At 35.3% G+C, this 18,851-nt stretch overlaps 2 protein-coding genes across 3 annotated transcripts in view; both read left to right on the top strand.

The window, feature by feature from the left end:
- Positions 1-18,851, top strand: part of LOC109009972 (deoxyhypusine synthase) — an 871,604-nt gene that overhangs the window by 15,195 nt on the left and 837,558 nt on the right. The gene's annotated exons all lie outside the window — the stretch shown is intronic.
- LOC108987245 (mitochondrial import inner membrane translocase subunit TIM17-2-like) lies at positions 8,222-12,752 on the top strand. 2 transcript variants are annotated; one of them, XM_018960126.2, is made up of 2 exons: positions 8,222-9,018; positions 12,454-12,752. In XM_018960126.2, the coding sequence occupies exon 1, from the start codon at positions 8,312-8,314 to the stop codon at positions 8,999-9,001; it is 690 nt and encodes a 229-aa protein (XP_018815671.1). In that variant the 5' UTR covers positions 8,222-8,311; the 3' UTR covers positions 9,002-9,018; positions 12,454-12,752. The 2 variants fall into 2 exon arrangements, with proteins under 2 accessions (XP_018815671.1, XP_018815670.1); XM_018960125.2 differs by having other exon boundaries at positions 8,233-9,018; positions 12,297-12,752.

Genomic DNA, 18,851 nt, shown 5'->3' with positions numbered 1-18,851 from the left:
ATTTATATTTAAATATATATATTTACACATAAATATGTATGTATTTAAATATAATGACAAAAATAAAAAGTCACATATTAAAATGTGATGTAGAAGATGATAAATAGAATTTTTCGTTTAAAATCTAAATCTATTTCAAAGTAAATCATCAGCTTATAAGTAGAACTAGTCATCATGAAATTAATATTTAGTAATTAATTATAATATTAGCAATTTAGCATGACACTAAATTGGTTGATTTTTCTTTTCTTTTCTTTTTGAGAGTAGGATTGCTACTTATATCCAAAAAGAAGGAAACAAAATATAAAAGATAGAGATTTAAAAAAGAAAGAAGCTCATGACCATTATTAGAGATTTAAAAAAGAAGAATGTGACAAGTAAGTTTTACACCACACACTTTTATCAAATTAATATATGATTTTTTATTTATTTAAATAAATACATAGTTAAGCATTAAGATAGAATGATAAAAATAACAAATTATATATCGATTAAGTGAAAATGTAAGGTGTAAGACTTTTAAATTAAATTAATTTTGAGTTTTTTTGTACAAATGAGATGATGTCGTATCATGTATCATTCACGTCAACTTATAAATATAACTTTTCATACACAAAGCCAGAGATATAGAGTTCATTGTCTTTTTCCTCCAAGATCGGTCGGCGGTTTTCTTTTTGGAGGCGCGTGTATTGCACGCATCACCGCAGCTGTCGGAGCATTATCTTTTTCTGTTGTTTAAGTGGTTTTTCCTTATAATTTATTTCGTGTCTTGTTTATATTTTTTTAAAAATAAAAAATCTAAAAATTTTATCCTTTCAAACCTTGGTCCGAATGGTGTGTTGTCCCCTTTCTACTTTGGCAATGTATGGGATTAGTGTACCCTACTCCGCTTAGTCAGAGTATGGATTTTGTCGTCTGGTTACTTTTTCTTTATCGGAGACAAAGATGTATACGATGGATTCCTTAATCTTATGTCTTTAACGATCAGTCATCTAGACTAAATTATATCAATTACGATAGTATGTTGGGAGCTTTTAATGTTTGTATTTGATTTTTTTTAAGTCATATTTATATGTCTTTTTTATGAGTAATATGTGATCCTTTAAAAAAAAAAAATCATTGGCGCGGGAAAACAGCAATAAGTGACAGAAAATATCATAGTAATTTGGCAAGGCAATGGGCTGTCATTGACGTGGCTAAGCTTAAGATTGTCTCATAAGGCAAGGATGACAACAATATTATGAGTAGGAAAGGAAGCATATTCTATATTATATTATATTCTATTATATTATACGTCACTCACATGGCTGTGCCAGCATTGCTTTTCAAAAACCATATCAGAAAGATATGGTCTGCCATGCCATGTGGCCCCTTGCAGTAATGCGGAGCAACCTGTTTTTTTTTGGGTTAGGAGATTGTGGCAAGGTTTATCGGTACAAGAGAAATGATATTTATAGTCATGAATATAAAGTATCGTATAGTTATTTTAAAATAAATAAATAAATATAAGATTTATATAAAAAAATTAATTTTTTAATAATAAATTTTATTATTTTTTAAAATAATTATATAAAATTTATACACTCTACGACTGTACATAACATTACTTTTATTATAAACCTACCAGTCTTCTTGACAATTGTTTAGATGGACGGGGGATGATTCATGATTGTCAGCTTCTCTAAGTTCTAGTTTGGGTACATGTCTTCTCAAAATATTTTATTATTATTTATTATTTATTATATTCTTTTCATTATTATTTATTATTTTTTTATTAATTTTTATTACTATTCAGATAATACCTAAAAATATTTCACTGTTCAAACGCAACTTAACTCTTAGAATTCAAATGAATTTTAAGAAACTAAATCTGAATTTTGTCTTCTATTCATTAGAAAAGCATCACTCGTATGAAATGTTACGATTTAAAAGGTTAAGATATTACTTAACATTCTTGAGATTACTGGATCAATGATTAAGTCCGTCATCATGGTACAAGCTCGAATTATATAAGATGTTATTACTATGTATGAACACAATATCAGAATTAGTAGATGAGTGGAAAAGATTACTCCTAACAAAGTGAATCTTCGTGAACATCAATCTAAAAATAAATGTTTAATGGTTTTAATAGTTTTGGATGAACAAGTAACTGGTAACCAACCATATGAACTGCCCACATCTTCCTATAAACGTCATTTAGTTAAGCCTAAGAAAGAATCAATTCCCTGGTTGTGGTAGGAAACTTCTTCCCCCTGCATGTTGATGGTCAGTAGTTTTTTGGCTGAATCTACTACATATGTGAAGGGTACAACATTGTTTTTTTCCATTTCGATTTTCTTGAGGTAGCATGTTGAAACTCAACAACTTGGATAAAAACAAACTTTTCATCATTTCCACCCAATTTACAAGATCTAATACAATATATCTCTGTCAAAGGCATATGATATGACCTGATTATATAACACCCAAACCTCCAAAATGGACGTCTTAGGTTCGACTCCCCTGTCCGAATAAAATAAAAAAATCCCAAAAAAAATTTATACTTTTGACATGATAGCATTCAATTTGGTAGAAAAATTTAAAATTAAAATATCTCTCAAAATAAATACTGTCACGCAATTCTCTGCACGGATTTGTAAATATAAATTTTCTTTGTTATGTAGTTCATAAGCTTGGTATTCATTTTCAAATGAGTAGAAAATATATGAGGTATTTTGATCATTTCTCTTGTTAAATATGAAATAACTTAAAATAACCTATGTTTTTATTCTAAATAGATATTATTTATTTCAAGTAAACGATCTTGTTGTACGGTTTGGATGAAGTTATGAATGCTTTTAATTGGTACTCTCATGACTCCAAAAGCATGTGAATTTTATGAGTTTGGATAGTGAGATGAGATGAAAATTTTATAAATAGTAATAAAATAGTTTGTAAATAGCAGTGAGATAATTTGAGTTTAGTATTTTTTAAATTTTAGAAAATGAGAGAAAAAAATTTAAATAAAAAATATTATAAATTAAAATATTATAAGAATATAATTTTATAATATTATTTTTGTTTGAAAATTTGAAAAAGTTAGAATTGTTTTTTATTTTTTATTTGAAAGTTTGAAAAAGTTGTAATGATTAGTTTGAAAATTTTGTTTTTGAATTATATTTAAAAATAAGATGGAATGAGATAAAATGAAATGAAATCAGATAAAAATTTCATTTGGTTGATCTCCCTATCCAAACTGCACCTAAGTAGGTATGGGCTCGTCCACATCTACCTTAATTATCATGATGTGGAAATAAACTTTCTAATTATCTCACCCCATAGAAAGAAAGATTTACAACTTAGGTTCTTGAAGATGTTGAAGTGTACTGTAATACTTTTGGAGAGAAGAATCATGTTATACGCATGATCACCATTTTGAGTTATTCAAATTTTCACATTAATGCTCAAGTATCTGAAGTGAGTAGGGGCAGTATTGTGTGGTAGATGACATGTCTGTATGGCCATCCTGAGACAACAAGAAGACATGAGATTTGGAATCTCTTGAGGTCAATGAAGAGAAAAGGCAATGCTTGGCTAGTTTTTGGAGATTTCAATGAACTGTTGCAAAGAAATGAGAAATGTGGGGGCAGAAAAAAACCTGAAAAAAAAATGGAGGACTTTAGATAGGTAGTTAGTGACTGTGAACTGGCTGATATGGGTTTTTCAAGATCAAAATTCACTTGGTGGAACAATAAGGATGAAGGCAAATATATTTTTGAAAGACTTGGACATATTTATGGCCAATGAACAGTGGAATTCTTTGTTTCCATTTGCTTGAGTAGTTCATGGAGCTGCAACATATTCATATCACTGTCCTATTATAATGCAGCTTGATGGGGGAAGTAGAAGGAAAAGAGGATTGAAACCCTTTAGGTTTGAGGCTATGTGGATTAAAGATCAAGAATGTTCAAGAGTAATTGATAGATCTTAGCAGGCCATTAATGGAACAGGAGCAATGGAAGATCTTATATACAAGTTGTTAGTGTGCAGTGAGAATTTGACTAAATTGATTAAGCAATCCTTTAGGAATGTGCAAGCAAAAGTTTCTCAAGGACAAGCTCGATTGCTTGAACTTCAAAAAAGTGCATCAAGTTCACAAGATATGGAAGGTTTACAACAGGCTAGAGATGAGTTGCAAGTTTGGTTGGAAAGGGCTGAGATCATGTGGCGGCAAAGGTCAAAGGTTTTGTGGTTAAAGGAGGGTGATCACAACACAAAGTTTTTCCATAGGAAAGCTACTCACAGAAGGAGGAAGAATCAGATTCTAAGGCTTCAAACAAATTCAGGTATGTGGAAAGAGGGGGAGGAAAATGATGAGCTTGTTATGCACTATTTTCAGGATATGTTCACAGCAAACTCAGAACAAGGGGGCAGATGGGCTTTCTTGCAGATTTACATGGCAGAGTAACAACTGATATGAATGAGATTCTAACAAGCTCTTTTACAACAAAGGAGGTTGAAGATGTTTTGAAGGAAATGAATCCAACAAAGGCTCCAAGTTCTGATGGAATGCTTCCAATATTTTTCTACAATATTGGAATATTGTGGGGAGCTCAGTTACCTCAACTGTGCTGAGAGCATTGAATGATGGTCACTTTCTAGGTTCTTTGAATCACACCTTTGATTCCTAAAACCAAAAAACATGTTAAAGTGAGTGAGTATAGGCCTATTAGTCTTTGCAATGTAGTTTATAAAATAATTTCCAAAGTCTTAGCTAATAGGCTTAAACAGATTCTGCCTAATATTATCTCAAAGTCTCAAACAACTTTTGTTCCTAGAAGAATCACTTCTAATAACATATTAGTGGCATATGAAATGGTCCATTACTTAAGGAATAAAAAGGTAGGAAAAGAAGGGTCATTTCCCTCAAGCTTGACATGCGCAAAGCCTATGATAGGCTAGAATGAAATTATTTGGAGGAGGTGATGCAACAGATGTGATTTGCTAGTAAGTAGATTGATATGGTAATGTTTTGTGTTAAGTCAATGAGTTTCTCTATACTCATAAATGGTGAGCCAAAATGACCAATTTATCCAACAAAAGGTGTGAGGCAGGGAGATTCTTTATCCCCTTACTTATTTTTGTTGTGTACTAAAGGCCTCATTACTCTTTTCAATAAGGCTACTGAAATAAGACAGATTAGTGGGATTAAAGTGTGTTGAGTGGCCCCTTTAGTAAATCATCTTTTGTTTGCTGATAGTAGTGTTTTATTTTGTAAGGCTAACCTCAATGAAAATATGGCAGTGCATGAGCTTTTACAAGTTTATGAATTTGCTTCTGGGCAGAAAATAAATAAATAGAGACAAAGCAACAGTGATCTTCAGTGGGAATGTGTCTAATGAAAGAAGGACAGATCTGCTACAATTGTGGGGGATACAAAGCTTTGAACAGTATGAAAGACATTTAGGACTCATGCCAATGATTGTAAGAGGTAAGTCTTCTGCTTTTTCTGATATTAAGCATAAGGTTTGGCTCAAACTGCAGAATTGGAAGGATAAACTCTTGTCTCAATGAGGAAAAGAAATACTAATCAAGGCAGTGGCTTTATCAATACCATCCTATTCTATGAGTTGTTTTAAGCTGCCTTCATCTTTGTGTAATGAGCTTGAGCAAATTATGGCAAGTTTTTGGTGGGATCAAAAAAAAGAAGAGAAAAGAATCCATTGGATCAGTTGGAAGAGGATGTGCAAACCAAAGAACAAATGGGGTATGGGTTTCAAGGATTTCAGAATTTTCAATGATGCCTTATTAGCTAAACAAGGATGTAGACTTATGCATATTGAAGATAGTCTGTTTTACAAGGTTTACAAGGCTAAATACTTTCCAAATGGCAGGTTCTTGGATTCAAAGAAGGGACATAACAGTTCCTATACATGGCAAGGTATATGGTCAGTTAAGGACAAACTATCACATGGTTGCAAATGAAGGGTTGGCAATGGAAGAAGTGTTGAAATTTGGAATGATTCTTGGATTCCAGATTTTAAAGAATTAAGAAGTTTTGTGAATGAGAATGTCAATGAGGATGCTGGTGCAAAAGTGGTTTCACTGATTGATTCACAAACTAGATGGTGGGATGTCTCCAAAGTAAGAAGTTTACTGCCACCTAATGCTGTAGATGCAGTCCTCAAAATTGTATTAAGTTCTGAACAACATGAAGATAGTTTGATCTAGACTATGGAGAGGAAAGAGAATTATTCTGTGAAGAGTGCATATAGACTATTTACAACTATGAAGAGGGGAGAAGACCAGGCAGAATTTTCGAATACGAACAGTCAAAATAAGCTATGCAAATTCATTTGGAGTTTGAGTATTCCAAATAAGGTGATAGTCTTTTCATGGAGGGCTTGTGTGGAGGGATTACCAACCATGGTGAATTTGAAACAAAGAAGATCAGTGGAAAAGGATGTATGCAGATTATGTTTAAAAGAACTAGAGAATACTCTTCATGCCTTGTATCGATGTGATCAACAAGTTGTATGCTGGAAGAGGCACTTTCCTTGCTTGCAAGCCGCAGACTCATAGTTGCTGTTTGGGGAATTTCTGAGATTAAATCAAGAAGGCAAAACAAAAGCATATTAGGAACTGATGTTGCTCATTGCTTGGAACTTCTGGTATAAGAGAAATCAATGGATTAATGAGGAAAAACACTTAGTCTAGATTGGGTGATTACACAGGCACTTTCAATGGAAAAATTCTGCAACTCTATTAAAACAGAACATCCAAACACAGTTAGCAGATTTACAAAATGGATGCCTCCACCTACTGATGTAGTTAAGTTGAATGTTGATGGAGCTGTTTTTCATGAAGCAGGAATAACATGAGTGAGAGTAGTTTCAAGAGATAGTAAGGGTGAAGTGCTTATGACTTGCTCAAAGAGAGAATTGGCAGTGATTGATTCCTATGAGATTGAACTTATTGCAGTCTTGAGGGGCCTCCAGCTTTGCATTCCATTGGGTTTACAAGAGTTACAAATTGAGAGTGATTCTCTAATTGTGGTAAAGGATATTCAAGATCAAACAGATTCCTCTACAATGATGGGTCATATTGTCCAAGATATTCAACACCTCATCAGCAGGTTTCCAAAGTTGTTCAATCCTTCATGCTTTTAGAGAGTCAAATGTAGAATCTCATAAACTTGCAAGGTTTGCTTTTAATGTTCAAGATGTTTGGTGGGATAGTTTTCCAACATGTATTCGGCAGCCAATTTGGGTTGACCAACAGTTGTAATGTTTTATTTCACTAATGAGAAGTTGATGTTTCCTTTAAAAAAAAGAAGAAGAAAGAGATGAAGAAGAATGAGTACTTTTGAGATCCATACCGTTCACAAAGAGATGGAAAAAATAACTTTGGTCTTGTTTGGGAATACATCTCATATAATTTCATCTAAAAATTTTCCATAATTTTCTTCCTAAATATCACTTAAACACAAACAATTTTCAATTTTAAATTTTCAACTTTTTTATCTAATCATTACCTAATCATTAAAACTTTTCCAAACTTCTAAATAAAACGTAAAAAAAAAAATTCAACATTTTCAAATTTAAAAACAAAAATAATTTTAAAAAATAATATTTTAACTTTATGATATTTTTATTTAACTTTTTTTTCTCATTTTTCAAAACTCAATAGAACATTTTAACTCAAATTATTTCACTATTATTCACAAACAATTTTACTAATATTCACAAATTTCTCATATCATCTCATTATTCAAACGAAGCTCCTAAAAGAGATTTAATTTACCCTTCAACCATCTTATTTCTGTTCACAAATCAGATGGTAGTAATTTTTGGTTGACCAATCTGTTGTTTTCCATTGACAAATATTTTCAATCCTACTCAAACAAGTAAACCGTTGAAATATTAGAAAATATTATCATTCTAAACAAACACAACCTCAAACTCAATTGTAGGTACGAATACAATGCATAATATTATCTTCTTCGAGCTGACAGAGCAGCCAAAACTGGCTGGACCAATCCCAGCCCATTCATTCCCTTCGCCATCCATTTTAGTAAGCCTGGTCAATACGCGTATATATAGTTAAACGACATATCGTTTATTTGTTTAGAAATAAAGCCCAAAAAAATAAAAATAAAAACGTTCGTCGTTTAGATGGAAGGCTGAAGCTCCACTATTCCGAACCCCTTCCCCACGACACGCGTGGCTATAACTTTGTTTTAGAACCAATTTCCCTACGTGAATATTTTGCCCGATCACCGTACGACGCTCAAACCTCTACAGGAGAAACCCTAGAGAAACTTCAGCTGATGGGGACGCCGGAGACATCTAGAGAGCCCTGCCCGGATCGTATCCTCGACGATGTTGGTGGCGCCTTCGCTATGGGAGCTGTCGGCGGCTCGGCCTTCCACTTCCTGAAGGGAATCTACAATTCCCCCACAGGGGCCCGCCTTGTAGGTGGCTCCCAGGCCGTGCGCCTCAACGCCCCGCGCGTCGGCGGAAGCTTTGCCGTCTGGGGTGGCCTCTTCTCCGCCTTCGACTGCACCATGGTATACGTCCGCCAGAAGGAAGACCCCTGGAACTCAATCGTGGCCGGCGCCGCCACCGGTGGATTCCTGTCCATGCGCCAGGGCCTCCCCGCCTCGGCTCGATCGGCTGCTTTCGGAGGAGTCCTCCTGGCTCTCATCGAAGGAGCCGGGATCATGCTCAACCGTATATTCAGCGCGCAGCAACAGATGCCCATGGTCATCGAAGAGCCCCCACCCAATATGCCTGCTCTTCCTGCCTTCATGGGCCAGTCACCAGGCCTGCCTCAGGCCCTGCCCACGCCTGAGCCGGCGTCGGCAGCTGGATCTTCTTCGGATTCTGGTTCGGGTTGGCTCGGAGGCTGGTTTGGCGGAGCAAAGAAAAAAGATTCGGTAGCAACTACTAGCGGAAGCGAGACGAAGATCTTGGAAAGTTTCGATGCGCCACCGGTGCCGAGTTTTGAGTACAAGTGACAAAGGTTATTTTTAAGGTAAATGAAGGGTTTTGATTTCAAAATTGTTAATTTTGTTGTTGGAAGGGTGCTTTTTTCTCAGCTAGGGAATTTGGGGGCTTGTGTTAGGCAGTGTGTAACGGACCCGAAATCGGTGGTACAATTTTTCTTCTTTCATAATAGTATCGTAAGATATAGTAGTAGCACTGTATAATAATGCTTCTTCCACCATTGTATTTTGGATTTTGACTGGGAGCTAAATTGAACTTTGGTTGAGTAATTATTTATTGATGGGTTTAATTTGATTTTTTGTTGGGAGCTAGCTGGTGGTCTTAATTGGGGCTATGAAATTTGCTGTAGTGCGTAAATAGTGGTTTCTGAACTCTAGTCTCTAGATTGAGTTCGGTAGAAAAGGGTGCATCTTTTGGTTATCGTTGGGACTGTAATCTCCTGTTGGCATTTTCACACTTTGATATTTCTTCCAGCGTTGTATTTGGGATTTTGATTGGGAGCAAATTGTACTTTGGTCGAGTAATTTTTTATTGATGGGTTCAATTTGGTTTTTAGTCGGGAGCTAGCTGGTGGGCAAAATCGTGGCTTTTGAACTCTATATGAGTTTAGCAGAAAAGAGTGCATCTTTTGGTCATCGTTGCAACTGTCATTTTCTATTGGTATTTTCACACTGTTTTGTCTCAGACTCTCGTGCATATATCTCTGTCAAGTAAACAAGTTGTGAGTTGTATTTCCTATTGGCATCTGCTGCTTTTCACTTTGATTTCGCTTGGTTCATCATATATATGTGTGTGTGTGTGTGTGTGTGTGTGTGTGTGTGTGTGTGTGTGTGTGTTAGTTTTGTATCCCTTCTTGCTGAACAAGTTTAAATTAGGTTTGGGTTTGTTGTTTATGATGTGGACCAATATTATGTTGGTTGTGAAACCATAGAACTTGATAGTCATCAGATATTTTTTTTTATTGGCACTGGGTATCCAAGAACAAAGTCCCAACTAATCTTCCTTTTGCGGAAGGCTATAAAGTTTCTCCTGTTGCTGCATCCCTTGCTTCTTTGATAATGTAAATATAGTTTTGAGCCTCTATGTAGAAGAAATAAATTTTTTTGATTGGCATAGAGTGTCAAGGAACAATGTCTCGTGTAATCTGGGGGTGCACAGGCCCTCGGCAAGGAGTTTCTCACAAGTGCACCTTGGGTAATTCAAAGGAAAAATTGATGCAAGAGGATCCGAACAAGATGATGCTGAGTTGTCGAATTGCACGTTGACGTCACTGAAATACCTCGAGGTGGTAGATCAGCGCAAAGATGGCAAGAAATCGTGATCTTTCCTTGATTGGGAAATTTTGGGCATGTTTCAGTATTTTAGCTATGACTTTGGTTACGGGTATCAGAATCGCGTATATGACCCCAATTCGGAAAGCTCTTTTTGGCGTGCACGTCGTGGTCACAAAGTTACACTCCGTGTGCATCATTTTCGAGACCAAATTCCACTATTTTTTCTTTTGAATTCTTATTTTTAGTTATTTTTTTCTTTTTATGGTAACATTTCATTTATCGTTTAGGAGGTGATTCTAAACTCGATTTAGGCCAGATTTTTGGTAGATTACTTCTTTTATTACGTATTTATTTTTAGCGTGATTATTGTGATTTTGCTATTTTGGGTAAAATTATGATATGGTCGATTTTCAGCTATTACAGCCCAGCTTGTGGGCTGATTTGGTCATTCTTGGATATTGATAATCTTGAATTGAACATCAGAGTCGTTTTCTTTGTGTTATGGGCGATTCTCTTATCTTTCGTCCCTGTGAATTATATGTTGAAACTAGCCTACAAAATAATCACTATTCTGTCCGGCGTTAGTTGTGATCAATTTCTTTGTGTTTATGGTCGATTTTCAATTGGTCAATTGTGACCAACTGTTGCCGGATAGAATAATGATTATTCTGCTGGCTAGTTTCAATAGATAATTCACAGGGATGAAAGACAAGAGAATCGCCCAAAATACAGAGAAAACGACTCTGTTGTTCAATTCAAAATTATCAAATATTTAAGAATGACTAAATTAGCCTACACCAAATTAGCCGGGTTGTAATAGTTGAAAATCAGCCATATCAGAATTTTATCCAAAATTCCAATAATCACACCAATAATAAATACGTAATAAAAGAAGTGATCTGCAAAAAATCTGGTCCAGATCGAATTCAGAATCACTTGGTAAACGATAAATGAAATATTACCATAAACAACAAAAAATAACTAAAAATATGGATTTAGAAGGGAAAACAGTGGAATTTGGCTTCGAAAATGATGCACATAGAGTGTAGTTGGGGTGACCACGACGTGCGTGCCAAAAAGAGTTTTTCGAATTGGGGTTCATATGCGCGATTTTGATACCTGTAGTCAAAGTTATGGTCAAAATACTGAAACGTGTCCAAAACTGCCCCAATCAAGGAAAGATCACAATTTCCTAACATCTTTGCGTTGATCTGCCACCTCAAGGTATTTCAGTGCCGTCAACGTGGAATCCGACAACTCAGCATCATCTGACTCGGATCCTCCTGCATAAAAAATTCTCCAGTCTGATGGCCCCTAGGAAACTTTGTGCTCATGATGATTCGAATTGTAGAACTGGAGGGAGCATACCACCAAGACCAAGGCTTTTACCACTTGATCCAACCCCTAGGGGTCCTATGTAGAAGAAATAATGATGGGTTATTGTGCAGGATCCTCTTATCATGCTTAAACTTTGGGAATAATTGTCTTTGTTTTCAAATGGTTGTATTCAACTATTTGGAGAATCAATTTGAGCTTTAAATTCAAAATACTCGATGGAATGATTTCCTAGTCTTTTCATTGCAGTATGAAAAAAGAGGTTAAGAGGTCGCTGGCATAGTTAACATGCCATACCCCCCCTCCCGCGGGGGCAGACCACCTTCTTTCCAGTTTCCACCCTTTCTAATTGACATTATTAAGGTCCTGTCAAAGTTCACAAAGCAAGTTGCATACCTCGCTGCTGGAAGTACTACCATGTTTCATTTTTTTTGTTCATAGCCAGTTTTCTTTGTACTTTCTGCCCCCTGATACAAACTGAAATGACCACTATTGACTAGTTATTTTCTTTTCATAGATTAGATGTGTTATGAATCACTCTCTTGTTATGCACTATTTAAGTTTTCAGTTTGCTTAGATTATTATTTTGATGTACACTTAATAAAAAAAAAAAAAAAAGATTATTATTTTGATGTTGTTATGGGTTGACATTGTCATATATATATTATATTTGATAATTTGATATTTTCCTTTGTAGGCGTCTCTTTGATCATCGGTGATTGCAATACCCTTTCATCATTCCTCCCCAATTCATATGTTATTTTTCTAATTATATCTTTACATGATGTCTTCTTCCTTGAGATGGGTACTCCAGCTATGCACTAATTTTTCACTTGGTGATGTGTCACTGGTAGGCTGGATTTCATTCCATACACAAAGCCTGAAAGCGTAGAAAGAGTAGGACGCTGTTGAAGTTTGTATCCATCATATTGCTGAAATTAGATGTAAACCATGTTCATATCTTTGGTATGTTTTGAAGAATTTTGTATTGTTTTTCAATGTCTATTTCATGACAGCATGCTGTCATGTGCCGGTTTGCTGACAAAGATAGTTGAATTTCTAACCTGTGAACCAGTTCCATTGTTTGGTTGGACGGACATATCTGGTATGTTATATGATTTTGGTCCAAGGTGCAGAGAATTTTAATTATTGGCGTGTGAATCAGTACTGGTACTAGGTTGGACGCAAGTTGTGTTTAAACGGTTTAAAATAGGGAAAAATTAATGTCTTAATTTATTTATCGATACATCTACACATTGTATTTTGGTTTTTGATTTTTGATTGATTTTTGATTGATTGATTGATTGATTTATTATAATTGGAATTGGTCAACGATAAATGGTTTGTTTGCGAGCCAACTGTTAAAATAGCTGCCAGTTTGCACCAATTTTGAGTTTAGACAAGGCTTCAAGACTTCAAGTTAGCTTGGTGGACTTAGGTGTCCTTAATTGTTTGGAAACCGAGTTGATTTTAGCAATCCTAGGCTGACTTCCAAAAATCTTCTCATCTCATGAGTCATCTCTGTAGCTGATACAATTGAATGGGAATCGATTGTTAAATCTCAAAAACATTCTACCCACTCTTGAAATGGCCTTGCCCTCGAGGCCCAGCGAACTCATACGGGTTTGTTGGGCATGCCAATGGATAAGAGTTTCTTGATAGAGAGATCAAAGAGAAAGTAGCTGAACTCCCTGCTGCGCTGACCACAATTAGCCAAGCCATCAGCCAAATGATTACTTCTCCTTAAGTGTGCGTTACCTTGCAGCTTACATAATCAAAGGGTAATGCTTAATTGGATCGAACACCATATTATATTATCTGAACTGTTCAAACGAGATGTAATTGTTCCGAACTGTACAGACGATATGATGCGAACGAGGTGTGTATTTAATCCGAATTGTTCCTTGCGCTGCTGCTGTAGATTGTGTTCATGACTCGACTAGCTAGATCTGTTGTTTGGTTGGTCCTCCAAATAATTTCTCAGTAGACAGACATAATATCACAATTTCCAGGTTAGTTTGGAAGGCTTTGGCTCTCTCGGAGGAGACTGGAAAGCTCCTGGGTGACACTAAACAAATCATATTTTCATAATGCCATTTAGTGGCAAGAAAGAGTCAACTCTCTCTCTCTCTCTCTCTCTCTCTCTCTCTCTCTCTATATATATATATATATATAACTAGCGGTAGTGTAACGTCCAAGGGACGTTTGCCTAATTTTTTTTTTAACTTAGTGATTAAGAAAGTGTTTTTTAATGATGTTGTAAATTTTTTATTTTTTTAAAAAATGTTTATGATGATTAAAAATATACATAAAAAAAGAAAAGAAAAATAAAAAAGTGAAATACATATTTAGGATACATTTTTGGGCTATTTTTTCGATAGCAATAGCAGTCCTTTTAGTTAATTAAGAATATTATCATATTTAAATTATGTTAAAATTTTAATTATTTATATAGTTTTACTTTTTTAAAAATATTTAACAAAATTTTATCATTTATTTAATGATGAAAGATTAGTATTTTATAAATTAAATTTGATAGTTTATTTATGATATGATATTTATAAGTTAATTATATATTTTAAATTAATTTAAATCAGTATTTAAATTTTCATCAATAGATCTAATTTGGAGAGTTATGATGAAATGTTAGATTTAAATCCTAAAAAGTTTTCTTTTCCCCTCACTTGCAATATATGAATTGTAGAATTCAACCATACTACTCAATGACCCGGGGAGTACTAAAAGAATACAGAATCTTTTATTTCTATATTGTTCTCACATTTTTTCATCACTAAAGTAAGTCTCTTCAATTTTGGAAAATTCAAAAATATTATAATGGTAGAAAATCATTTTATTTAAATGATTTTAATTAATTAAAAATATTATGAGATTTAAATTATATTAAAAATTCTAATTATTTATATGATTTTACTCTTTTAAAAATATTTAACAAAACTCTATCATTTATTTAATGATAAAATATTAATATTTTATAAATTAAAGTTGAATTTATATTGCAATTATCTATTTTAAGTTAGTTTATTTTTAATGTTTTAATCTTCACTATTGGATCAATGATGATTGAAAATGAATGGTTGAGATTTAAAATCTCAAAATCCCAACTTTTTATTTCATTTTCCCTCTTCCCTCTCTCTCCTCCCTCCCTCCAGCCGCACGCCTCTCTCCCTCTCGATGTCTTCTCCTCGGCTCTGCCCAGTGCAACCGGCCGCCGCTACCGCGCCACCACCAAGCCCAGTGACCGGCGACCTTCCCCACGCCGATCTCGTGCCCAACGACCTCTCTCTCTGCCCTCGCAACAGGCCGAAGCTCGTAGCTCTCTCTCTTCCTCTACACGCATGGGTTTCTCCCCGTACGACCGCCATTAGCCACCCCTACGGCACCGTACCACCACCAGCAGCCCGCCGAGCTCATCCCCACATACCTCTCTCTCTCCCGCCACAACAGGTAGAAGCCCATAGCCTTCTCTCTTCCTCTACACGCACGGGTTTCTCCCCGTGTGTTGATTTGTGATTTGTGATTTGTGTGGAAATTTGTATGTTGATTTGGTGATTTGTGTGGTGATTTTTTATTTTGTTGTATTTTTTTGGTGATTTTGTGGTGATTTGGTTTCTCCCCGTGCGTTGATTTGTGATCTGTGTGAAACTTGTGTGTTGATTTGGTGATTTGTGCGGTGATTTTTTGATTTTGTGGTATTTGTGTAGTGATTTGCCATGAGTTTTTGTGATGATTTTACCGTGAGTTTTTGTGATGATTTTGCTGTGTTGATTTGGTGATTTGTGAGGTGATTTTTTGATTTTGTGCTATTTGTGTGGTGATTTACTGTGAGTTTTTGTGATGATTTTGCCATGAGTTTTTGTGGTGATTTTGCCGTGGGTTTCTATGAGGATAGAGAGGGAGGCGGAGGCAGAGAGGGAGGCGAGGAGGAAGATAATTACTGTTTACGGTTACTGTTCATTACTGTAGATGTTATAGATGCTTTTAAGTATAAGGCAAGATATCCTGAATCAATGGTTCCAGCCCATTGCCCTTTTATTAAATTGATGGCTAAACAAATTAGATTATGATCCGTGTTAGTAGAAATACGCAACATCTAACGTGCCCAGAGGCCCATTCATAGACAATGCGGTAAGTACCCATAAGAGAAAACCCTACAGGCCAACGTGGCCACCCGGTCCTGCCCCAGCAAAGTGCAGTCTAGGGGAACTTGTACCAATGGGATGAGGGGCTAGTGTTTCCATGTTGACTCGATTGGTAAAGAGAGGTCGGAAATGCCACCCCATGCCTTGTGTCTAGAAAGAGTTATCGCATTAAATGCATCGAAGTACCATCTCAAGAGACATGTCTGTGTCAGGCCGTAAGGGACAAAGGCCTAGAAGAGATCACCACATTAAATGCGGCAATGAGCACTCTCAGTATGCGCTAATGTCAGACCACCAAAAGGAAGGATCAATATAACACCTGTGTGGAATATAAAGGGAAGGGAAAATAAGCCCAAGGGTATGGTACTTCTTCTCTCCCTTTAGACACACACTTCGAAGGATATCAATTGACTTAGGTATCAGAGACTCCCCATTTGAACCATCAAAAGTCACTTTGTTTGCAGGTAGCGTAGAGGAAGCAAGCATACCAAAATTGGCATCAACAATCAGCACAAGGGTGAAACTAGGAAGTTTTTGTTGGGCGCCAACCGACATAAATATAAAAGCATATAAATTCTTGTAGCCTCCTTTTATATTAGTACGTGTGCATTATCAAATATATGTTTAAAAAATTAAAGTAAAAAACTAATATTGTTCTTGGTCAAAATCGATCAAATAATAAAAAATCAACATTTTCCTATAAATGCATTATAAGAGCATATAAGCAATGGATAAAAATTAAGCAAACGAAAAATAAATTTCTTTATTAAATCTAAGATTGAATGTTGTAAAACCTTTATAATATAAATAAGAATAGTCATGTGAGATTTGTTGTCTTCACTCCTAATTGTTATCTTGGCGGTAGCATATATGTTACTAATAAAATCAATCAAAATAAGTTAGCTAGTGGAAGACTTTAAAAGAAAAGTATAAATAAATAGAAAAAAATAAGGTTGTAAATTTACCAAATAGCTTGTAAAAAGAGATTGTTATATTTTCTTACCTCTTATGAGATGTGAAAAAACAAAAAGAAAAATTAATGTGAGAATGTGAGATTTTATTAATGACCAATAAAAATTATGTGCAAATATGAAAAAATTGTTAAAAAACTAAAAGAAACCTAGAAAATTAAGTACTAGGTAAGATTTTTAAGAGTTTTTGGGAAGGTAAATTGTTTTTGAGGAATGCTATCTAGCCTCCTACACCACACACCATATTTGTTTAATTTTTTAAAATTTTATTTCTATTAAACTAATTGAATTCTTTTACTCATAATCCCTACATCACATGCTTGCTAAAGGAAAAACAATAAAAAGATATATAAAAAAAAAAAAAAATCAGGTGTGATGTTTGGTGTAGGGATGATGAGTAGAATTATTCATTATTTTTATGCAAGAATATCTCTAGAACAATCCCACCCTTCATTTGCAACCTCAAGAATCTCACATCCATTGATCTTTTAGATAACAATTTCGCCTCAACTAAGTTCTCGAGAGCTCTCTATAATTGTTCCAAGCTCCAATGCCTCTACTTCTCTGAGAACGCTTTCGCTAGAGCCATCCTTGATGACATTCATCGCATGGCTCAGCTTTGGAATCTCAACCTTGGAGGTAACAACTTCACTAGGAACATCCCATCATCCATTTGGCAGTTGACAGAACTGAGGACACTCAACCTTTTCATGTGTCTGTTTTGTTAAAGATATGTGTCCCAAGAGTCCTGCTATACCAAGATCACTTGATAACAACCATTCTAGTGAGGATAAATCTGTGGAACACCAAACTGCTACATAGCTTATCAAGAATTCATTACCTTATCTTATCTTTAGTTATATGTACTTAGTTGCTTTATCTTATCTTTAGTTACCTACAGTTATCTACACTTATTTACATTTATCTATAAGCTGTAACTCAAATTGTGTAATCGTCTATATAAACAATCAATACGATATGATTGGTATCATTGTTGAACCAGCATTATTTCATCACTTTTAACTTGGTATCAGAGCAAGAATTAGGTTACGCTCTTCGATCCAATATGGCCCTATCTTCATCTCCTGTTGTTCCTCACTTTGTCATTCCAAACACCACACATTTGGTTTCTGTCAAATTAGATGGAACCAATTATTTGAACTGGACTACTCAATTCATTCTAGTTCTTAGAAGCTATGACTTACTAAGCATTGTTGATGGCTCAGAAGTGTGCCCTCCTCAATTTCTTCTTGATTCCACTGAGAAATCTACTTTTGATGTCAAGCTAGGTTACTTGGTTTGGAAGAAGAATGATCAATTTATTTTGGCATGATTAAATGCCACCCTCAGTGAGAAAATTCTCTCTATAGTTTATGGACTTACAACGTCCAAGCTGGTTTGGAGTGCATTGGCTAGCGGGTTTGCACCTCAATCTTGGTCTCGCATTTCACTTCTCAAGCGACAGCTCCAAACTTTACAACAAGGTTCTAAAACTTGCTTTGATTATCAGTTGCTGGCCAAAAGCTAGTCTAATCAGCTTACAACAGCAGGGAAGCCTGTTGATGAGGAGGACTTGATCTCCTATGTTGTTGGAGGTCTCAACCCCATTTATAATTCCTTTATCACTTCCCTCAGCTTTTCCACCTAGGATAATCCAATTTCCTTTGATGAATTTGCAAAATTGCTCAACGATAAGCAATTACTTGAATCTTAGACCAAAACACTTTCCACCGATGGTACCTAGTTTGCATTCTTTACTCACAAACAAATACCCCAACATGGCAAGAAACACAAGTTCTCCCAACATCAATGTAAACCACGAACCTATTCTCGTCGTGCTCCTAATTCCGCTTATGGTTCCCAATCACCCAAACCACAGTCTTCCAACAGTCCATTCTTTTCCAACAAATTTCCACCATGTCAAATATGTGGCAGGACCAATCATCAGGCCCTTTATTGCTACCACATAATGGATTTTTCTTATCTAGGTAGGCATCCACCTGCACAATTGGTAGCCATGGAAACACACACTCATGTTTCACAAGAAGTTGAACAACCATGGTATCTAGACAGTGGTGCTAGTAATCACATTACAACTGAGCTAGAGAACTTGACCTTACA

Source organism: Juglans regia, chromosome 1 (assembly GCF_001411555.2).
Source record: "Juglans regia cultivar Chandler chromosome 1, Walnut 2.0, whole genome shotgun sequence".
Lineage (NCBI taxonomy): Eukaryota > Viridiplantae > Streptophyta > Magnoliopsida > Fagales > Juglandaceae > Juglans > Juglans regia.
The sequence above is the reverse complement of the archived record's forward strand: the minus strand, read 5'-3'. Positions and strand labels throughout refer to the sequence as shown.